This window comes from Hippopotamus amphibius, chromosome 9, assembly GCF_030028045.1.
Source record: "Hippopotamus amphibius kiboko isolate mHipAmp2 chromosome 9, mHipAmp2.hap2, whole genome shotgun sequence".
In the NCBI taxonomy this organism is placed as follows: domain Eukaryota; kingdom Metazoa; phylum Chordata; class Mammalia; order Artiodactyla; family Hippopotamidae; genus Hippopotamus; species Hippopotamus amphibius.
In genome coordinates this window covers 99,416,704-99,441,575 of record NC_080194.1, presented here as the reverse complement: position 1 = coordinate 99,441,575, position 24,872 = coordinate 99,416,704, and the positions used below count along the sequence as shown (strand labels likewise).

The following is a 24,872-nucleotide window of genomic DNA, read 5'->3' as shown; positions in this document are numbered from 1 at the left end:
CTTTACACATTTGCTTAGGCTGGCTTCATCTTCTGAAAATATCTTACCCCTGTCTCTAACTCTCAAAGTGAAGTCCCCCTTTCCCCATGAAGCCTCTTGTGATTACTCTAAACCACAGATATAAGTATTTTTACTTAGGGTTTGAATTTGGAAACACTTGTTTGACCAAGTTGGTCTATTTTAAGAACATAAATAACACATTAATAAACTATCAATTCTCTGTACTAATATGCAAAAAATATTTTAGAATATATTACTTTTTAAAGAATACCAGATGGTCCCAATTACATTTTTCTTAAAGTGAAGATTAAAAACTAACATATTCAGACCAGCTTCTCACACTAACTTCTATTCAGACTATGTATTAATAATATTAAGATTTATTGCTACTATTTATTAAAAGCATCAGGTACTTTGCTAAATGTTTCTATATTGAAACCACTATTTCACACAAAAAATCTTCAAAGCAGAACTACTATTTTCATAGCAAGGGCAAAAGAACAGTGGGTCAGAAGTTACTTTTCAGCAAGTATCATAAAAGAATTCAGACCCAGATTTACCTAATTCCAAAGCCCGTATTCTTTGTATGACACCAGCTTAGTCCTAGTGACACAGGCAGTCAGACACACAGAATACCCTGCAGCTAGCCCACAACTGGTGTATCTGACTCTAAACTGTACACTCAACCCAATTTGCATGCAAATGACTTAAGAATACAGAATACAGGGACCAATAACTCATGGAAAGTAAGATCATTTCCACTCTGCCACAAAGCAACTAAACCCGTGCACCACAACTACCGAACCTGCAAGCTGCAACTACTGAGCCCACGTGCTGCTACTACTGAAGCCTGCACGCCTAGAGCCTGTGCTCTGCAACAAGAGAAACCACCACACTGAGAAGCCTGCGCACCACATTAAGAGTAGACCCCGCTCACCACAACTAGAGACCCAATGCAGCCAAAAATAAATAAATAATAATCTTAAAAAAAAAAAAAAAAAAAAAGGCCATAAATGCCATACCTTTCCAGCTGCTTCTGATGTTTCTCCTCTCTAGCCTGAGCCTTCATCTGTTGTACTTCAATAGTATCAGGTTTCCTTCTTCGCATGTAGAGTTCATGGTTTCCCATGCATAAGGCCAAAATCCGCTTATTGATTCTCAGACGAGGAGCATAAAAAACAAAATCCTAAACATAAAGGAGCCTGAATTTAAAACCTTCATGAAGGACAGTCCCTCCCACAACAATTTGTACTAAATTTCAACCTGTGCTATGAATTCTAATGTCATACTCCATACAGTTTAGAAATCACAAAATTCTTCACTCCTTGTGTGCATGCCACACTTTCACATTAGCTGGCTCTTCACCTTTTCATTCCCTACCAGTTTCGGGGAGAAGCTAATGTTCTTACCCTCTCAATGCATTAAATGTCATTATTCTTTTTTCTTCTCCAAAGGAACTATGAGCATCAGTTCCTTCACCTCAGAGGAGAAATTTTTGTTTGTTTTGCCTTTTGCCATTAATCTCAAAATCAGACCTTTGTTCGGGGCTGTTAAGCTTTTTAACCTAGAAATGTTCTCCATATCTTTGTCTTTCCAATAACTGAGTTAAAATACTGGAGTATACCTGACACTAGAGGAATCAAAAAATCTATTTAAATATAAAGATTTCTTAAGTTCAGGGCTTCGAGTTACAAAAATACAATGTTCATAACGCAAATCTCTATAAACTACTTAATTTAGAGTAGAGCTACCTCTATTAATTCTAGCCACCAACATGTTTTTTTAAAATAGGAATGGTGATTGTTTTCAACCACCTCCTAATAAACATTACCTTCCTTATAGCTAAGCCTCAGTTAAAATAAAACTCTAGTAATTTATATGTTGTAAAAAGATTAAAACCTTGTATTTTTAATGTTATTTCATCATTGGGAAAGTTAAACTATGAAAGAGAATATTCCTCAGAAGCAATTCAATAAATGAACAATGCCATTCTTCAAGTGACAGCATAGCAAAGTAGCAGAAATTTAAAGAGTTAACACACAAAATGAAAGAATCTTACTTACGGGTGCCTTTTTGTCAATCGGCTTTATAACAAATTTTTTGTCATTAAATGAAATATTTCTGATTTCACTCCAGGGAAAACCAATTTTAGGTGTTAACCTTAAAAAATGAAAACATCCCTTAAGATAAATATATTCTCATTATAAAGAGAAACTGAACCATTCCGGTTAAGTCCAAAGTCCCCCATCCTAATCCCTCCCATCTTGAGCTAACCCCTCTTTGACATTCCCCATCTTTATCTGTAGTCATAACTATAATAGGTACTCTAACAGAAACTCATTCAAAAATTTCTTAAAGAAAGAAAAGATTTCATCCACAAAAATTACTCTTGAAGTCATTTTTGCTTTTCATTCAAAAATTTCAAAACTTTCTCTTCTGAATGATATAGCATTTTAACTTGCTTTGTAATATGGGGAAAATATGTCAGAATAAAATCAGTAAAATCCTCTCTTTTGGAGTTAGTATATTTGCTTAAGAATATGTATTTTATTAGATACCCATAAATAATAAAAATAAAGTTCTGGAGCCAACCCAGAAAAAAAAGAAACATCTTAGGAGGAGGCATTACTGGCACAGACTTTGATGTTTATGTGATATGGTAAATTAAAGAAAGGTATAAAGCAATTGTAGCTATTATTACTGAAAAGTGCTCAAAGAGCCTGACATATTATATATTCCTGGTCAAATTCAAAATAAAATCATACTGTTCACTATGCATGATACAGGAATATTCTACTTTATTGATATCCAAAAATATTCAAAACAATTCCTGTAAGATAAATGTTCAAAAAAGAGTGTTACAAAATACAGTAAATTATACACTTATTAATCCATTATCTCATCGCTCCTGATTTAAACATGTTAATTTCAATTTCAATCTATAGGCCAGGCATAACATTTAAGAAATCACTCTTCATCTGTGAGAGAACAAATTGTAATTAAGTTACTAGATATAACTCATAAGACATCAAGAAGCACAGTTCAAATAAAAGTGAATCATTCTATTTGATAAATACACTTGAGAAACAGAATTCTGAAACTGCAAGATATTGAGAAAACAGATATGTTATGTGAGAGTCTATGTGGCACTAACTAATCTTTTAATTTGGGAGGGAAAAAAAGCAGTTAAGGGTAATCAAACCCAGAAAGAACTATACAAACATAAAGATTGAAGTCACTAACATAAAATTAGTGAACTATGCAACTAATTTACTTACTTGTCATCATGTTCATAGATATTCAGACCCAAAGCATCAACGCCTAGCCACAATTCAGTTCCCTTTTTATTTTTTATTTCAAAATAGTTGACTCCATACATTTCTAGATCCTGTGCAATCTTCAGGTATTCCATCATAGAATCTTCCCTGTTGAAATTAAGGTAATTTTAATATATATAAATAAAAGTAACACCAAATTACAAAAACACTTTGGATTAAATTTAGTGTTTATATTTATTCATATAAATCAGCTAATCTTTTGGGGATAAGCTGATGTAACAATAAATGGTATGGGAAAAAAACCAACTTTAATTTGAGGAAAAACACTAAGAAAATCACCTAAATACCTTAGCATTCCTCTATGTTCTTCATGCCAGTTCTGTATTCTTTCTTCCCACTGTTCTTTTGTTAGTTTGTGTTGTTCCAAAACACTGTGAGGAAAAAAACTCTATGAAAACGCCTCAAAGATTTAAAATCAATATTTTTTTTAAAAGCCTAGAATCATTCAGTACCTTAACTGTGGTGGTCATACAAAGCTATACACATGATAAAACTGCACAGAATTAACAAATACATACATACACACAAATGGCTGCAGTAACACTGATGAAACCTGAATGGGGTCAGTGGACTGCATCAATGTCAACATCCTAGTTGTGATATTGTACTTCCCATTAGGGAAGGCTGGGAGAAGGATACATTAGACCTGCACCTCACTATCATTTCTTTCAACTGTGTGTGAATCTACAATTATCTCAAAATTAAAAGATTCTATGATCCTGAAATTATTTTACATAATACATGTTTTTTAAAATAGTTGTATGGATACTTTATGGGAATCCAAATGTTTGAAATGAATAAAATATTGGACCAAAAAAACGGGAAAATGGCTCGCTCGTGATTAATAAAACTATTAAAGAACAGATTGAAATCAGAATTCTTGGGTCTTAATTATTCTATGACTCTATGTATTTACTTTCTTTACTGCTAAATTTAATTTTGTCATTTTCTATAGGTAATACTTTTATATAAGAAGTATACAAGTGAAAAGGCATTTTTTTCATCACCCTCCAATGCTTCAAATAACTTATTAGTTTTTTTGTATCCTTCCAGTGTTTCTTCTGCAAATGTAAGCAAACAAATAAACATTCTTATTTTCAACTACTAATATTTTAACACCAAATAAGCAAATTCAGCATGCATATAATTTGCCTTCTATGGTTACTACTCTGCTATGTATTTCTACTCTCCTTGGGAATTATGATGATAATTACCCGTCTTCCTATATTGGTGAATACTCAGATCCTATTTTACTGATAGCAAAAGCTGTGGTGTTAAAATATTACCTTTTTCCTATGTAAAAATTTTAAGGTAAACCCATGGACTTTTTGGCAGCATAAATGGGATAGAATCTTCCCTTGGACAAGTTACTCACTTTTTAGAATGAATTCCTTAGCGAGGCCTCAGACTGACCATGATGTTCTTACTACACACCACTTTCTCTATGTATCCTCTTTTAAGCGCTTGCTTTTGGGGAGATATTTTTCTTCCTCTTTACAGCACTTAAGTTTCCACATTTTTCTTGTCTTTATACTCTCTCTTGCCATCTGGCCTCTGTGCTCACCAAGGCGCAAGCCTTGAGGGCATAATCAGTGAAGCCCACTGCAGATATTACAAATTTAACTAAATCTGAAGGTATGGATTAATTAAATGCCACTAAGATTTATGTTCTGGCTTTTTATAGCCTGCATTTCAAATCTCATTCGTTTGCATTTTGTATAATGTGCTTGTATTATTAATCTGCATGACTGATTTGCAGATATCCCAAAATTCCCACTTTGGAAAAGAATCTGAAAAAGAATGGAGATATATATATAGCTGAACCACTTTGTCATATACCTGAAACAGACACATTTTAAATCAATTATACCTCAATATAAAATAAAAATTAAATTTAAAAAAAAGATAAAAACTAAAAACAAAAAAAACTAAACTAAAAGTTCCCACTTTTTTTTTCTTCTGTCCAGAAAAAAGTAGTCCTTCTTCAGGTAAGGCTAATCTGTCCGACCTGGCTTTAAGTCTGTCTATGTGGGGCTTTAAATGACTTACCCCTCTATTTTTCAGGATCTTCACTCCATCATTTATTGTCCCCTGCCTAGATACAGACATACCTCAGGGATATTTTTGGTTCATTTCCAGACTACCGCAGTAAAGCAAGTCACACAAATTTTTTGGTTTCCCAGTGCATGTAGAGGTTATGGTTATTCTATACTGTAGTCCATTAAGTGTGCAATAGCATTATGTCCATAGAAACAATGTACATACCTTAATTTAAATATATTTTATTGCTAAAAATGCTAACCACCATCTGAACGTTCTGGAGGTCATAATCTTTCTGCTGGTGGAGAGTTTGCAATATTGTGAGAAAATGTGACACAGACCCATGAAGTAGCTAAAGCTGCTGGAAATAAAATAGTGCTAACAGACTTCCTTGATGCAGAGTTGCCACAAATCTTCAATTTGTTAAAAAAAGAAGAAAAAAAAACAATACCTACAGTGCACAATAAAGCAAAGCGCAAAAAAAAAAGGAGGTATGCCTATATACTTATTTGTGTCAAGAGAGCAAAGATCACACCCATGTTGCTCACCACTAATGCCCAGAGCCAGAACAGAAGAGGCAAAAATTTGTAGAGTGATTACAGGAATTCCTTCTTTTCTACCTTTTAAAGAACATGTCTACAAACTCATGCTTCCCCTCCTCTTAGTCTTTGTCTTTGTCACAGCCAAATTTCTTTTGAGAACTGTTCATATTCACCATCTTTCATTTCCATACCTCCCATGATTGCCCCCAGTCCACTACAATCTGGCTTCAACCCCAACACTGTACTGAAACTGCTTTTATACTGGAGATATTTCAAGCTCAATAGGTTCAAAACTGAAATCTTCCTCCTCTGAAATGTGTTCCTTCTCCTCTAACCTTGAAAAGGTATTAACAAACCACCCAAATGCCCAAGGCAGAAACCTCATACATAAAAACTTATATATATATATATATGTACAGCTCTTTTTAAAAGAGAGGGACGCTGGGACTTCCTAGGTGGCATAGTGGTTAAGAATTTGCCTGCCAGTGCAGGGGACATGGGTTCAATCCCTGGTCCAGGAAGATTCCACATGCAGCAGAGCAACTAAGCCTGTGTGCCACAACTACTGAGGCTTCGCTTTAGAGCCCGTGAGCCACAACTACTGAGCCCATATGCTGCAGCTACTGAAGCCCACACACCTAGAGCCTGTGCTCCGCAACAAGAGAAGCCACGGCAATGAGGAGCCCACGCACCACAATGTAGAGGAGCCCTGGCTTACCGCAACTAGACAAAGCCCGTGTGCAGCAACGAAGACCCAACACAGCCAATAAATAAATAAATAAATGAATGAATGAATGAATGAATAAATAAATAAATAAAAGAGAGGGATGCTATCTGGTGGAGCTGATTACTTGTATCAGCAGACTGCTGAACTCCACTGTGGGAGAAGAGATTGCTTATCTGGGTTTTTCAATACAAGAATTATAAACATCCATCAAAATCATCAAAATATTGTGTTTGATTTAGATTCACCAAATAACCTGATTACTAATTTTCCCCCAGGTATTTAGTGGTAAAAGTTTGTTATATACTATACGTGGAATAAATCAACAACTGAAGGTATCTTCTACATTCTAAACCAAAAACTTAGTATTCTGACTTTATAAGTCTCTTTTAAATTTGAATTAGTCCTCCTTAGACTAACAACTTGAAGGACACCTGACTGGACCTTCAAAGTTAAAGACCAAGTCTTGACCAGCATGTGCTATCTTCCTTCTTTCTAAATACAGGGGGTTACAGCACATGTGCATATAAAAGAAGTTAAATTAATTGTGGTTAAGTGTGATTCCAGTATTCCAGTGATTCTAGAAAAAAAAATTTTTAATCACATGACTACTAAATGTAAGCCAATTACTTCATCTGGTACTCACCAAAACAGCAATCTGATCTAACATTGAAAGAATTATCTATGTTATACTTGTTGAAGTAAAACATGACTATTTTATGAACAATTAAGAATTTTAAGGGTAATTTTGATTATATATAATATTTACCTTATGTACTGATTTAAAAGCTAACCTGCTGGCATTTTACTATATATAAATTATACCTCAATTAAAATAAAGACTCTTATCTGAAATGAAATTCTACTGTACCAGTAATCAATTACTCAATTCAGTGCTTAAAAAATCTGAGACAAGGAATTTTGGAGTTGGAATAATAATCAAAAACAGACAGAGACTACCAAGTATCTCATATTCCTGATCCTTTCAGTGAACAACATGCATTATTTTACCTTCTAAGATAACTTGTAATATTAAAGAACAGGACAGTATAACATTTAATAATCAATTATTAAAGCTACCATACTTAATGGTACCTATAAAGCATATAACAACATATAACAACAGAATATAATTTATTCGCGAAAAATAATCGTTAACACAACCACAGCAAATTAATAAAAAGTAGACAAAGTACTTTTGGGTTTCTTCACATTCAGTACTTATGAAAAAAGAAATTATACCTAAGAGCTTAAATACTATGAGGAAGTGATAGAGAACTGAAACTTGAGGTTAATAATATGCAGTTTTGCCTTTAAATAGAAATTTTAAAATTCAGGTATTTGCGCTAAGAACTATAATAACTTCTCTGGATTCTAAAGAAAAATCCCCATCTACATTCTAATATCAGGGTCATATATGCTACTATAATCAAGAACTGAGATATTTAAAAGTAATATTTGATGTACTTTCTAGATTTTATAAATACTACTACCAACTAACACCTGTATCACACTTTACAATTAAAACTGTAAAGCATACAGTTCATGAACTGTAATCATAAACAGTAAAGTTGACAGAGCAAAACTGTTATCCCCATTTTGCAGATTCAGACAGTTATCCCCATTTTGCAGATTCAGAGGCTCAGAGAGTTAGGTTATGCAACCTAAGGCCACATAATTAGCAAAGGGTAGAATCAGCCTTCAAAATCTAGGTCTTCTGCTGATGATGTTTTCCTATGCCATGTTACTTTAAAATAACTGTTATATTGAAACCGAGTCCCCCTAAACCAAGTTCTCTTATCGAGTTTTTCATTAAGCTCTCTATCCAAAACTTTATTCCCTTTTTTTGTCCCCTCTGATCCTCAATCATGTGCTAACTGAACACTGATCAACCAAGTCAGATGACTAAAGTTGCTACTGTCGATAACACTGCTAATGTACTAAACTTGCTATTACAGATATCATCACTAATGTACAAACTCAGGGTGTTTCTCCAGGGCAGCATGAGCTAGCAGACCCCTGAGTCACAGAGCACCTGGCCAGAGGATCTTAAACCACAGACTTCTGACTCCCAAGGTGTCATAAGACAGTGGTTAATTCTAGTCCCTTTGTTCTTCCCCTTTAAAAAGCCCCTCACTCAAAGGCCAAGTGGGGGTGGATCTTAGGCTTGTCTCCCACTGCCCTGCTTGGTGCCCTGCAGTAAATGCCGCACTTTCCTTCACCACACCAGGCGTCAGTAGCCTGGTTCTGCTGCCGGTCTGCATGCTGCAGGTGAGGATAGAGCACTAGACTGAGTCTGAAAACCAAGTTGAAAAGGCCTTTTGAAAAGTTAGAAAGTTAATTTTAATTCTATGGAGGAAATATAACCTGGCACTTATTATTTTCAAAAGCATTTATTAAGCAACTATCTACCTGTGTGAGAATTTTTACTAATAAGCAGCAATAATCATGTCCTCCTCAAGCCCAAATTATCACTGCCTCCATTTACTGCTTACCTTGTGAAATAAGAAGAGGCAGAAAGTTTAAGTAATTACAGCGTATATAAATCTATGTAGCTTCTGGGTCATAACTTTTAAAAGTATACTGTCTGATCCAGCTGGCAACTTAAAAAATCTAAAAAAACAACCACCACCAAAAAACCCACAAACATTTACAAGCTTCTAAAACATAATTTTTCAGAGACTATAACATAAAAGCCTGTTTCACTCACCGCTGGGGTAGGAGTCTATCATTAGCCAGGTACCCCGGCTTATGAACCTCTTTATTATAATCTCCATACTTGGCTTGGACAGCATAGGAAGCCAAAAGAACTGCAGTTTCTGGTGGACAATATATCTCATCATTTAAGATAGCTTCTTTAACTTGCAAGAAGAAAAGTCTCTGGGTTATTTCTTGAATTAATTCCTCAGAAACATCTTCAGGAAAGAATTTAGCTCTAAACTTGAACTGCAAAGGATTCTCTTTTTTAACATCTTGCTGTGTCACCTGGAACAGTAATTTCAAGTATAATCAATAAAAATGTCTTAAGTTCACAATAACTAACCATAGTCACATAAAATTCTCTTTGGAACAAAGTGGGATGTAAAACATAAGTAAAATTTTAAATCTATGAGGTAAGATTCTAAACCTGTAAAAAAAGTACGCTCACGAATGTGACCGATAATTCACAGATCCTAATAACCAAATTGAAATTTCTCTTGAGAAGCTTATCCTGAAGATGTTTAAATTAAGGTCAAAGTAGTAAGTAACACCTCGTAATACTTCTTACTACTGAGTTTTCAAACAGGAAAAGTGAACATTTCTTTCCTTGAAGACGATAAGTTGATGGTACCTTACTAAATTAAAAGACATGACACCTCTAATGATTTACAGAGGTAACTGTAAAAGGAGGCTTGAAATCAGACTCTGAGCTTTTCTGGCACAAATTCACGATCGTGATAACTTCAAAGCAACTTAATTATTAGCTGGATGTTCTCATACACACTTTACCTTTTTATTCAGTTTAAGCCATGTAGAATAACCCTTGCTGTCCACATACTGCAGCCCAAAAAACCAGACCTCACGCAAACCAACTGTTTTCACCACCTTAAAAAAAAAAAGAAAGTTAATTATGGTTCAACACTCACATTATAACTAGATGGCACTATACTTTAACAAGAGAAGAACAAAACTACATAGAAATTATAGGTTTATTTCCCTGCTATAGAAAAGATTTTTCCTAAATTTAACATAGTAATTAAAGGAACATTTCTAAAAATTTAAATTCAGGTTTGGTTTATTAAATTTTGTATGCTGTCATAGCAATCTTGTTTTGCGTGCTCTTTTCCTTCTCATCTCCCATCATGACCCTAACAGATAAAAAGAAGAATCTGGGGAACAGATATAGAGCTATCATAATCCCACTTTCCTATTTCAGCTTACCCCCCCCCCACCCCCCCCCAAGTATACTATCAGGTAGCCTAGACAAATAGTATGATTTTGGTGATAAGAGTCTCTGAGGACATGTTAATGTCATGCCTGAGGCTATCCAGCCGCTGATTTCACCCCCATTCCTATTTCCCTTCATTCACCATCATATATTCTATGTTCCACCCTCACCGAGCAAAAAACCATTCTTGGAACATGCCATAAATTTTACCCTTCTACACCTCTGCTCATGCTTCTTCCCGTGCCTAGAGTGTTTCTTCTGTGCTTTTACCACCTGTTAAATAATGTATTCCTCAAGGCCCAGCTCAACTAACATGCTTCTGTGAATGAAGCTCTCCTATCATCTAGATAGAATTAATCACTTGCTCCTTGATAATCTCATAGTACTTTATCTAAACTGTTATTTGAACATTTATTTTATCATAATTAACTACTATTAGTAAAGTGTCTACCCTCCTTGACTAAGGACAGAGATTACTGCCTTATTGATCTTAATATTCATTTCATGTCATCTCCAAGTACCTGTGGTAGGTACTCAACAATATTAGAGTAAATAAAGCAGTGAGCTAGGATTATTATTCCAAACTTAGGATTATGCAAAAAAAAAAAGAATATTTTTAAATCTATATTTAACATAAAATGAGGAAGGTGAAAGTTTATTAAGATTTTAAAAGCTTTACAGAAAGATTCAACATTAGTTCTTAAGTAATTAAAGTAAAAAAAAACTTATTGGTTTAAAATAAGCAATAAATATTTCTTTTTAAATAAAAATCTAAAAACATGCCAGGCTTTTGGTTTCAAGATAGCAAATTGAACCCTTCAGTTTACTTTCCCTCTTGAAAAATTTCACTGAAATGACAGACAAAATTAAGCAAAAATATTTAGCTGTGCTAGGAAAGGTGACCACACTAGAGAAAAACCAACCCCACTCCCCGCAAAAAAAAAAACCTGAGAAAGTTCTGAATGGTATGGGATATAAAGATCCACACTGCTGGAGAAAGCTGACTGATGCCAAATCACCAAAACTTTCATGTGGACAAAGGAGACCCCAGATAATTTAACTTTGGCAAAAGACAGGTGGTCCCAACAGCAGCACAGAAAACACTCCAGCTGCGACTGGCAGAAGCAGGAAATGTCAAGAGCAGGGAGAAGTGTACCACAACAGGCCTCAGCCTTCGTTTCCAGGCTTTCTGTGATTCCCACTGCTGCTAGGTAAAAGGGGGGGATTCGCCACAGCGGGGCACCAAGACAAATAAGAGCACAGCTGTGAAACTCCTGAGGAGGCCCCATCCTCCCCTACTTCTGAAAGTGTTCTAGGAAACTTTAAATCATGACCTTACAAGTAAAAGCATACTTGGGCACATAACTACAATATATGTATATTTTACTTGTAAGCTATACACATGCTATCACATTAATATATTAGAAAACATATTTTTAAAAAATAATTTGAAAGAGGAAAGACAAAAATATAGACTAACTTTTACCATTTTTTCTTGTATCCTAACAGATCACGCTGAGTAAGTACTCCTTGGGGGTATTACTATTCTAATCCCACAGGCAGAAGCTGGAAAAGGAGGCCAGTGAAGAAAGAGTCAACAGGGAGCAAACTGAAGGACTTCAAGCACTCAGCTAGAGCCCTTCCAAATGGCAGACAGCCTCAAGCTGAAATCCTAATCAGAAGAGAGGTTTTGCTGCAGGTGGATTCATTTGAGAGAACTCCTACCCCTAGGTCTGCTGCTGGCCTGACCTTGAACCTACTCACCTGACAGCTCACCCATATACTCACTACACCCAAGGTAACGCCTGCTTTTAGATCCTGGCATTCAGGCTCAGGTTGTCAGGAAATAGAACAGGGACCACAAGAATTAATTGCTGAGAGAGCCCATAGTAGGTAACAATACTTTTTAATTTAGACCTCTTCATTTACAATAGGAAATGTGTGTGTGTGTGTATCAAATACTGTTCTACATACTTTACATGGAGTGTCAATTAGTTCTCACAAAAACCTTCTGAAGGAGTAATGTTATCAACCTAATTGTACAAATGAGAAAAATGAGGCAAAGAAAATAATCTGTGTGAAGTGAAACAGCTACAGCTTGGATTCTACTGCAGGCAGTGCAGTTCCAGAGCCCCCACTTTTCAACTACTACACATTACTGCAATATAATATGTGTAGTTCCATTTTCCCTGGTTTCCAGCTAAAGCAATTCTGCTTAGTAAAAAACAAATACTTTATTTCTCACTATCCAATACCAAAAAGGCCCAGTTGCTGATTAGTTTGTGACTAACACAAAACATTTTGCTCACATTTTGCTAACACATAACATTTCAATTTGTTATGAAGTTCAGTAAATGCTAACTCCAGATAGGATCAAGAGAGCAGAGTAGGAGGACACGCGCTCACTCCCTCTTGCAGGAGCACCGGAATTACAACTAACTGCTGAACAATCATTGACAGAAAGACACTGGAACTCACCAAAAAAGACACTCCACATTCAGAGACAAAGGAGAAGCCGCAATGAGATGGTAGGAGGGGTGCAATCGTTTTAAAATCAAATCCCATAAATGCTGGGTGGGTGACTCACAAACTGGAGAACAGTTATACTGCAGAAGTCCACCCACTAAAGTGATGGTTCTGAGCCCCACGTCAGGCTTCCCAACCTGGGGGTCCAGCAACAGGAGAAATCCCCACAGAATCAGATTTTGAAAGCTAGAAGCACTTGATTGCAGGACCTCCACAGGACTGGGGGAAACAGAGATTCCACTCTTGGAGGGCACACAAAAAAAGTGTGCTCACCAGGATGCAGGGGGCAGGAGCAATGACCCAATAGGAGACTGAACCAGGCCTGCCTGCTGGTGTTGGAGGGTTGCTTGTGGAGGTTGGGGCAGCTGTGGCTTACCGAAGGGACAGGGGCAATGGCGGCAGGGGTTCTGGGAAGTGCTCATTGGCGTGAGCCCTCCCAGAGTCCACCATCAGCCCCACCAAAGAGCCTGTAAGCTCCACTGCTGGGTAGCCTCAAGCCAAACAACCAGCAAGGGTGGAACACAGCCCCACCCATCAAGCAGATTAAAGTTTTACTGAGCTCTGCCCACCAAATCAGAATAAAGTCTTACTGAGCTCCACCCACCCAGCCCTACCCACCATCAGTCCCTCCCATCAGGAAGCACCAGCAAAAGCCTCCCAGATAGCTTCCTCCACAAGAGGGCAGACAGCAGAATCAAGCAGTATCAGCAGTATTTCGTCTTGCAGAACTGAAAACCACAGCCACAGAAAGATAGAGAAAATGAAAAAGCAGAGACTTTATACCAGATGAAGGGACAGGATAAAACCCCAAAAAACAACTAAATGAAGAGGAGATAGGCACCCTTCCAGAAAAAGAATTCAGAATAATGATAGTGAAGATGATCCAGGACTTTGAAAAAAGACTAGATGCAAAGATCGAAAAGTTTACCAAAGACCTAGAAGAATTAAAGAGCAAACAGAGATATGCAACACAATAACTGAAATGAAATACATACTAGAAGGAACCAATAGTAGATTAACTGAGGCAGAAGGGTGAATAAGTGAGCTGGAAGACACAATGGTGATAATCAACTGATGGGGAAAAAAATAAAGAAAAAAAAATGAAAAGAACTGAAGACAGCCTAAGAGACCTCTGGGACAATGTTAAATGCACCAACATTCGCATTATAGGGGTACCAGAAGGAGAAGAGAGAGAGAAAGGACCTGAGAAAATATTGGAAGAGATTCTAGTTGAAAACTTCCCTAACGTGGGAAAGGAAATAGCTACCCAAGTCCAGGAAGTGCAGAGAGTCCCAGGCAGGATTAACCCAAGGAGAAACACGCCAAGACATATAGCAGTCAAGCTGACAAAAATTAAAGACAGAGAAGAGTTATTAAAAGCAACAAGGGAAAAACGACAAAGAACATACAAGGGAACTCCCATAAGGTTAACAGCTGATTTCTCAGCAGAAACTCTGCAAGCCAGAAGGGAGTGGCATGATATATTTCAAGTGATGAAAGGGAAGAACCTACAGCCAAGAATTCTCTACCCAGCAAGGATCTCATTCAGATTCAACAGAGAAATCCAAAGCTTTCCAGACAAGCAACAGCTAAGAGAATTCAGCACCACCAAACCAGCCCTAAAACAAATGCTAAAGGAACCTCTCTAAGCAGGAAACATAAGAGGAGAAAAGGACCTACAAAGATGAACAACAAAACAATTAAGAAAATCGTCACAGGAACATACATATCAATAATTACCTTGAATGGAAATGGACTAAATGCACCAACCAAAAGACACAGACTGGCTGAATGGATACAAAAACAAGACCCATATACATGCTATCTACAAGAGACCCACTTCAGATGTAGGGACACATACAGACTGAAAGTGAGGGGATGGAAAAAGATATTCCATGCAAACGGAAATCAAAAGAAAGCTGGAGTAGCAATACTCATATCAGATAAAATAGACTTTAAAATAAAACATGTTACAAGAGACAAGAAAGGACATTACCTAAAGATCAAGGGATCAATCCAAGAGGAGGAGGTAACAATTATAAATATATATGCACCCAATACAGGAGTACCTCAATACATAAGGCAAATGCTAACAGCTATGAAAGAGGAAATGCAAGGCAGAAATAGAGACAGATGTAGAGAACAAACATATGGACACCAAGCGGGGAGGGTTGGGGGGGGGGGATGAATTGGGAGATTGGGATACCAGATTGTACACTCTAAATATATGCTGTTTATTGTCTCTTAAAAACAATAACAACAACAACAAAAAAGTAAATGCCAACTCCATCCGCATTTTTATTCAAACAAGACAGGCTATGTATTTACAAACAGGAGACCCAGAAGAATCAACAGAAGTATCAGTTCACAAAAGTAAAATATCTATAACGTATGGTGCATGCAGCTGCTTATGTTGCCTTAAAAATTTGCTCACTCACACCAAAACAGCCTTTCATCCTCCAAAAAGACTATCAGGGCGTTCAAGTTCCTTAGTTATCTAATAAGGAGATTACATTTACTACTTTGTCAAGAGAAGAAACAATTCCCCAGGAGCTTTTACATTCTATTTCATCATATTTTGGATCAGCAAATCTCTAACATGTTATTTATTGCTGTAATGCCAGAAACTCTCTCCCCCATTTTCTAAGGTCAGTAGTTAGCTTGATCGCAGACTATTGCTCTCCTGCCCATGTGTATCAATAAAAGTTTATGCAAAAGTCACCTTCTTCCTTTTTGTGATCAGTTCACTTATTAACCACTTGACCTCTGGTCACCAATCTCTTTCCTCCTTTTCTCAATAAAACTTGATTACTTACAACATTATATACAGCATTACCTGGGGAGCCTAAGTAAAAATACCAACAGTTTAGAGTAGGTTCCAGAAAATTAAACAGGATCTCTAGAGGTGGTTTCCAGGCATTGCTTTTTTTAACTCTTTAAAGCTCCCCAGGGTGGCTCAAATGCACTCTCAAGAGTCAGAAAAAAAAGACCAGATCAATAGTCCAAGTTCTTTAACATGACATCCATGCTCTAACTCCAGGCTAGCATATCATGAGCCTACCACATCAAACTGTTGTCAGGTGCCTATTTATAGCCTGTGCCTTTGCTCCTGCCATCCCCTTGAAACCAAGACTCCCTAAAACCGAGCTCCCCTGCCAAGTTTATGATTAAGCTCTCTATCCACCTTTATTCCCTTTCTTGTCTCCTCTGACCTTAATCCTGTGCTAACTAAACACTAATCAACCAAGTCAGATGACCAAAACTGATATTGTTGATAATATCTTTAATGTGCTATAATTGCTGTTGTATCATCAGATATCATCATTAATATACAAGCTACTTCTCTAGGGCAAGATGACTTAACAGACCCCCGAGTTATGGACCAACCAGCTAGTGAATCACAAAGCAGAGACAGCCTGACTCACAAAACCAAAACTATGATTAAGAAATGTCACAGAGACGTCACAACACGATGATCAATCCCAGCTTCTTTGTTCTTTCCCTTAAAAAAAAAAAAACCTCTAACTGGATCTGAGACGTCTCTCACTCCACTCCCTTGCTTGGCGCCCTGCAATAAACCCTAACTTTGCTGCAGACTCTAGCTGCCAGTTTGGCTTTCTGCACTGCGGGAACACAAGCCCATTGCTTGATTACACCCTCCATCTAGGGTTTCTACCTACACCACTCACAGACTATGGACAGTATCTTTCAATTCCTTTTAGTCCTCATTACAATGATTTGGAAAACAGATGTTAAATAAATACCTGCTAATAATTACTTTTTAAAAGTCCTGGGGTTGATTAAAAATCTCCCAACAAACAAAAGTCCAGGACCAGATGGATTCACAGGTGAATTTTATCAAACTTTTAGAGAAGAGCTAACACCCATCCTTCTCAAGCTCTTCCAAAAAACTGCAGAGGAAGGAACACTCCCAAACTGATTTTATGAAACCACCATCACCCTGATACCAAAACCAGACAAAGATACTACAAAAAAAGAAAACTACAGACCAATATCACTGATGAATTGAGATGCAAAAAAAAATCCTCAACAAAATACTAGCCAACAGAATCCAACAACACATTAAAAGGATCATACACCATGATCAAGTGGAGTTTATCCCTGGAATGCAAGGATTCTTCAATATACACAAATCAATCAATGTGATACACCATATTAATAAGGTGAAGGATAAAAACCACATGATCATCTCAACAGATGCAGAAAAAGCTTTTGACAAAATTCAACACCCATTTATGATAAAAACTCTCCAGAAGGTGGGCATAGAGGGAACCTACCTCAACATAATAAAGGCCATATATGACAAATATACAGCTAACATCATTCTCAAAGGTGAAAAACTGCAAACATTCCCTCTAAGATTAGGAACAAGACAAGGATGTCCACTCTCGCCACTACTATTCAGCATAGTTTTGGAAGTCCTTGCCACAGCAATCAGAGAAGAAAAAGAAATAAAAAGAATCCAAATTGGAAAAGAAGAAGTAAAACTGTCACTGTTTGCAGATGACATGATACTATACATAGAAAATCCTAAAGATGCCACCAGAAAACTACCTGAACTAATCAATGAATTTGGTAAAGTTGCAGGATACAAAATTAACACACAGAAATCTCTTACATTTCTATACACTAACAATGAAAGATCAGAAAGAGAAATTAAGGAAACAATCCCATTCACCATTGCAACAAAAAGAATAAAATACCTAGGAATAAACCTAACCAAGCAGATAAAAGACCTGTACTCAGAAAACTATAAGACACTAATGGAAGAAATTAAAGACAACACAGATGGAGGGACATCCCATGTTCTTGGATTGGAAGAATCAACACTGTGAAAATGACTATATTACCGAAAGCAATTTACAGATTCAATGCAATCCTGATCAAATTACCAATGGCATTTTTCACAGAACTAGAACAAGAAATTTTACAATTTGTATGGAAATGCAAAAGACTCCAAATAGCCAAAGCAATCTTGAGAAGGAAAGACGGAGTTGGTGGAATCAGGCTTCCTGACTTCAGGCTATACTACAAGGCTACAGTGATCAAGACAGTATGGTACTGGCACAAAAACAGAAATATAGATCAATGGAACAGGATAGAAAGCCCAGAGATAAACTACAGTCAACTAATCTATGATAAAGGAGGCAAGGATATACAATGGAGAAAAGACAGACTCTTCAATAAGTGGTGCTGGGAAAATTGGACAGCTACATGTAAAAGAATGAAATTAGAACACTTCCTAACACCAAAAACAAAGATAAACTCAAAATGGATTAAAGACCTAAATGTAAGGCCAGACACTATAAAACTCCTAGAGGAAAACAAAGAAAGAACACTCTTCAATGTAAATAACAGCAAGATCTTTTTTGATCCACCCCCTAGAGTAATGGAAATAAAAACAAAAATAAATAAATGGGACTTAATGAAACTTCAAAGCCTCTGCACAGCAAAGGAAACGATATGCAAGACGAAAAGACAACCCTCAGAATGGGAGAAAATATGTGCAAAAGAAATCAACAGACAAAGGATTAATCTCCAAACTATATAAACAGTTCATCCACCTTAGTATCAAAAAAACAAACAACCCAATCAAAAAATGGGCAGAAGACCTAAATAGGCATTTCTCCAAAGAAGACATACGGATGGCCAAGAAGCTCATGAAAAGCTGCTCAACATCACTAATTATTAGAGAAATGCAAATCAAAACTACAATGAGGTATCACCTCACACCGGTTAGAATGGGCATCATCAGAAAATCTACAAACAGTAAATGCTATGCTGGAGAGGGTGTGGAGAAAAGGGAATGCTCTTGCACTGCTGGTGGGAATGTAAACTGATACAGCCACTGTGGAGAACAGTATGGAGGTTCCTTGCAAAACTAAAAATAGAACTACCATATGACCCAGCAATCCCACTGCTGGGCATATACCCAGAGAACACCATCATTCAAAAAGACACATGCACTCCAATGTTCACTGCAGTACTATTTACAATAGCCAGGACATGGAAGCAACCTAAATGTCCATCCACAGATGAATGGAGAAAAAAGATGTGGTACATATATACAATGGAATATTACTCAGCTGTAAAAAGCAATGAAACTGGGACATGTGTAGAGACATGGATGGACCTAGAGACTGTCATACAGAGTGAAGTGAGTCAGAAAGAGAAAAACAAATACCGTATATTAACACATATATGTGGACTATAGAAAAATGGTACAAATCAACCGGTTTGCAAGGCAGAAATAGAGACAGAGATGTAGAGAACAAACATATGGACACCAAGTGGGGAAAGCGGGGAGGGTTGGGGCGGGGAATGAATTGGGAGATTGGGATACCAAATTGTACACTCTAAATATATGCAGTTTATTGTAAAAAAAAAAAAATTTTTTTTTACATATTAAGGTTAAAAAAATAAGAAAATAAAAAAAAGTCAAAGTCCTGGGGCTTCCCTGGTGGCACAGTGGTTAATAATCCACCTGCCAATGCAGGGGACATGGGTTTGATCCCTGGTCTGGGAAGAGCCCACATGCTGCGGAGCAACTAAGCCCGTGAGTTACAACTACTAAGCCTGAGCTCTAGAGCCCACAAACCACAACTACTGATTCCCATGCGCCTAGAGCCCGTGCTCTGCAACAAGAGAAGCCACTGCACTGAGAAGCCCACGCACCACAACGAAGAGTAGCTCCTGCTCACCCCAACTTAGAGAAAGCCCACGAGCAGTAACAAAGACCCAACACAGCCAATAAATAAAAATAAAATAAATAAATTAAAAAAAAAAGTCCTGTCTCTCAAATCTAGGAATGAGAAAGACTATCCCTACAGTTGTTCAAGACATCTGAATGGGTTCTGTGAAAATTTCCAAGTGCTACATTGTTGCACCATACATAAAGTTATAGAAAAACACAGAAAGAAGTATGCAATAGCATCCACACTACTGTGTCAAAATTACACACTTCATGTAGTACATGATACCTGGTCAAAAAGCTGTTTGCCAGTTGTGTTGGGCTGAATGGCAAATTCCAGCTCAGCATCCATTGTTGTTACTCTTACATTGATCTGCAATAAGAACAAAAGGGATAATTAATAGAAAAGAGAAAATATTTAAGTATCAGGCATAAGAAAATACTTTTATCTGATTTATAAAATAAAGGGGTAGAATATGCAGGCAGTAAAAAGCAGTTCTATAATGTACCTAGTATTTATTAAAGTGATAGTTTGATTTATTTACATTTATTTTTGATTTATTAAATACTTAACATATAGTAGGCACAAGGCCCTGTGCTTTTCATACTCTTATTTAGCCTCTGCTACAGTACTAGGAGATAATGTGCATTTCTATACAAAAATTCATTTATATAAAAAGTTTCCATCACTTGCCCAAGGACATATGGATATCAAATGGCAAGGCAGAGGTATAACTCCAAATTCTTTGTAAGTCATTGACTATTCCATATTTCTTTCAACACAAAAATCAAATATTTAGTTTTATTTACACTGCAAACATATTCTTCACTTTATAAAAAGCATTCATCTATTGCCTTTTATTTGCTAGACTTTTTTAAATTCTAATTTTTGTGTGTAAATACCTTTCTAGTTGTATATCTCACCAAAAATGTAACATGCCTTAACCAAAATAATTTTTATTCCAAAGAAGCATCCTGAATTCACCATATGGTAAAAACTATCTTTTTAATTTTAACTCACACTATTAAAACTCTAAATCAGATTTATTTCCCCTTATGTTTTACTCATTCCAACAACCACATGTACCTCAACACGTACTTATATTTGAAATACCTTCTCTAATCAATCTTACAGAGTGCCTTCTTTAAAATAATCTTTTAGGAACAATTAATGCATATAAAATACATGTAACATATATAGAAAACGAAACACAATAAAACTCACTGTAATATAACAATAAATGTATATTTGGTCTTCATTCTGGTTCCTGGCAGAGCTCCTAAAATTGCTGTAATTTCCTGAGTGATAGATGTGAGGAAGACCTTTTGTTATTCATAATAAGCCCCTTTCAACCATACCAGAGTTTATGGTAATGAGGTGACTCTAGATGGACCCTAATAGCTTCAGAATGGGGGCTGGTAGCCAGAGAAACCAACCACGTGATTAGAGGATTGACCCTTTTAGCCACCCACCCCAACTGCCCAGGAGGAAAATGGCTGGGGAATGAGTTGACCACCAATGACCAATGATTTAATCAAGCACAGCTATGAAATAGAACCTGAGTAAAATCCTAAACAAAGGGGTTCAGAGAGCTTCCGGATTGGTGCATGCACCCACTTGCTGAGAGGGTGGTATACCACGAACTCCACAAAGACAGAAAGAAGCTCCTTCACTCGGGGCCCTTCTGGACCTCACCCTCTCCACCTGTATCCTTCATTTGTATCTTTTACAGCACCCTTTATATTAACCAGTAATAGTAAGTAAAGTGTCTCCCTGAGTTCTGTGGGCTGTTATAGCAAATTACAGAACCTGAAGAGGGGATAGTGGGAATCCCCAAACTTGAGCCAAGTTAGACAGAAGTGTGAGTCATTTGCACTACCTGTGATTAGCTTCAGAAGTCCAGAGCATCTGGTGGGTCTGGGCCCTTAACCTGTGGGGTCTGCACTAACTCCAGGTAGCTGTGTCAGGATGAGTTAAATCGCAGGACACACAACTGGTATCCACACAGAACTGGAGAACTGCTTGGTATGGAAAACCCACATATTTGGTATCAGAACATTTTGAATAAAGAAAACGTTTTCCTTTTTGGTGTCAGAACGTTTTGAATAAAGAAAAGGTTTTCCTTTTACCCACACCTAAACCTACCATTCAACTTAAAAACTAGAAATGACAAAAAATATCACCAGTGTACTACTTCTTTGTGAAATTTCCCTGGCCCCAATCCCCACAAGTACTAACCTAAATTTTGTGTCTTCTCCTTAAGCTTTTTAAAAAACAATAGCTCTGTCATAAATGTAGGTATCTATGTATAAAATACTGTTTAGCTTTAAATTTTTGATTTTTAGCTGTATTGCTGTATTAAAATTGTACAATACTTGCTAATAGTCTTTCCTGATGTGGAAATGATTACATATATATATTTACTTTATGAAAATTCATCAGCTACACACATATTCTTTTGTATATGTATATTCTATTTCAATAAAAGGTTTAAACAAAATTTATTTTCTTCTAAGCTTAAGAGGTGTTGGTTTTTATTTTTTAAATCATGAACTGTTGTTCAATTTTAGCAACTGTGCTTTCTGAATTTATTATATGATTTTTCTGCTTAAAACTAACCATATGATTGTGGCAGACTACTTGTTGTTTGACCAAAATCTATAACAGAATTACAGTTTGACCTATGGCTACTGAGCTACTAGAACATTTCTCAATGTCTCTTGCAATTAACTATGGCTATGTGACTAAGATCTCACCAAGACAACATGAGCAGAAGAGATATAGGCCACTTTGCAGCCTAGGCATGAATAGTGAGCATGCTTCCTTATGCTTTTTCCTCCCTTCCTGCTGGTTAGAGCTCAGACTCAGCAGCAATTTACCTTTAACTAAAAAGACAATAATAATGCCCTATGCTAGAAGTTCTCAAATTTTGTGGTCTCAGGATCTCTTTATCCTCTTAAAAAATTACTAAGTAACCCAAAAAGCTTTTGTTTATGTGATTTCTCTATCAATATTTACCACATTAGAAATAAAACTGAGAAAACTGTAAGAAATTAACTCAAATAGAGCAAGAATAAACCTTGGATGATAACATAAATAACATTATGAAAAATGAAAATACTACTTAAAAACACGTTAACAAAAAAAGCACCAGAAGACAACTTTCAGAGCCGTTTCATTTGATCCCAACAGCAATTCTGAGGTAATCAAATACTAGTTATTAAATCAACTTTATTTTACAATTAAAAAATTAGGCTACAGAGTCATGACTTAACCGAGATTACAAGAGGATCAGTGCAAAACATGGAAATAAAATTAAATTTCTCCAAGCTTTGTGGTTTTTTTGTTTTTAAAAACTTTATGTTTTGGGCTTCCTAGGTGGCGCAGTGGTTAAGAATCCGCCTGCCAATGCTGGGGACACGGGTTCGATCCCTGCTCTAGGAAGATCCCACATGCCTTGGAGCAACTAAGCCCGTGCACCACAACTACTGAGCCTGTGCTTTAGAGCCTGTGAGCCACAACTATTGAGCCCATGTGCTGCAACTACTGAAGCCCAAGCGCCTAGAGCCCGTGCTCCGCAACAAGAGAAGCCTCGGCAATGAGGAGGCTGTGCACCACAATGAAGAGTAGCAAATAAAGAAAGCCTGCACACAGCAAAAAGACCCAATACAGCCAATAAAATTAATAAAAAAACCAAAAACTTTGTTTAAAAGAAAAAGTTTAAAACAAAAAAAAAACCAATCACTGTCAATATCTTAAAATATTTTCTTTCAGAGTTTTTATGCATTAACAACACATATAACACATCCAACTGTATATACAATTTGTAATCCTTAGTTTTAGGAATAATAAATGTTCTCCACTCAATTATTCAGACAATTTTACAAAGTAGTTGTAACTTTCACATTCCTACTAGAAATATATTACAGTTCCAGTTGATCCACATCCTTACAGACTCAGTATTTTCAGTCTAATTTTAGCCCCTCTACTAAGTATAAACTGATATCTCACTGTAGTTTTAATTTATGTTTCTCTGATAACCAAAGACATTGAGGATCTTTTCAAGTATGTTGGCTATTAATTTATCTTCTTTTGCGAAGTATCTGTTCAAAGTTTTTGCCTACTTTTAAAAAACTGGGTTGTCTTATTGAGTTCTAAGAGAACCCTACATTGCAATTATTTTCTCCCATTCTGCCTTGCTTTTTCACTTTCTTATTGCTCTCTTTCAAATAGCAAAAGTTTTAAATTTTGAAGTTCAATTTTTTTTTTAATGCTTCAAACTTTCTTTGTATTATCAAAGAAATCTTTGCCTACCCACCCCCCCCAGAATGCAAAAATGTTTTCTATTTTCTTCTAGAAGTTTTATAGTTTGGGCCTTTTAATTTAGACTTATGATCTATTTAGAGTTAGTTTTTTGCATAATTGTGATATGAGTCAATATTCATATTTTTCTGTATGGATAACTCTGTTTCAACATTATTTCTTAAAAAGAATTTACTTTCCCCATTGAATTGTGTGACACTGAATTGTGTGACATCCTTATTAAAAAATCTAATGAGTATGTGCATGTAGGTGTATATTTGTTCCACTGATTCTATTATTTTTTAATACCACACTTTTATTTTTGTCACCTGAAAATAAGTGTTGAAATCCAGTGTAAGTGTTCCACCCTTGTTCTTTTTTAAAATTGCTTTAGCTATTCCACATAAGTTTTGGCTGTTCCATCAACATTTCACAATCAGCTAGTCAATTTTAACCAAAGGGATTCAACTGCTGGGATTCAACTGACTGGAACTACATTCATTCTACCAATATATTTGGGGAGACCTGATATCATAATAATATTTTCTAGACATACCTACGACCAATGTGTACTTTTCTATATATTTTGGTCTTTTTAATTCCTTATAAGTTTTCAGTGTAGAGATCTTGTACAATTTCTGTAAATTTATTCCTAAATATTTTATGTTTTTGATACTATTACAAATGGAATTTTTACTTTATTTTTTAAATTTTGCTGCTAGTATATAAAACAGAAAATTGATTTTTAAAAAATATAAC

General features: G+C 36.2%; 1 protein-coding gene across 2 annotated transcripts in view; it reads right to left on the bottom strand.

Moving 5' to 3' along the window:
• The window catches only part of RDX (radixin), a 90,930-nt gene that overhangs the window by 45,862 nt on the left and 20,196 nt on the right, over positions 1-24,872 (bottom strand). For both annotated transcript variants that reach the window (XM_057695742.1, XM_057695741.1), the window contains exons 3-9: positions 20,100-20,183; positions 10,134-10,229; positions 9,355-9,629; positions 3,626-3,709; positions 3,279-3,425; positions 2,064-2,160; positions 1,023-1,186 (exon numbers count right to left, since the gene is read on the bottom strand). In XM_057695742.1, coding sequence (XP_057551725.1) covers positions 1,023-1,186; positions 2,064-2,160; positions 3,279-3,425; positions 3,626-3,709; positions 9,355-9,629; positions 10,134-10,229; positions 20,100-20,183 — 947 coding nt within the window. The remainder of the gene's footprint in view (positions 1-1,022; positions 1,187-2,063; positions 2,161-3,278; positions 3,426-3,625; positions 3,710-9,354; positions 9,630-10,133; positions 10,230-20,099; positions 20,184-24,872) is intronic.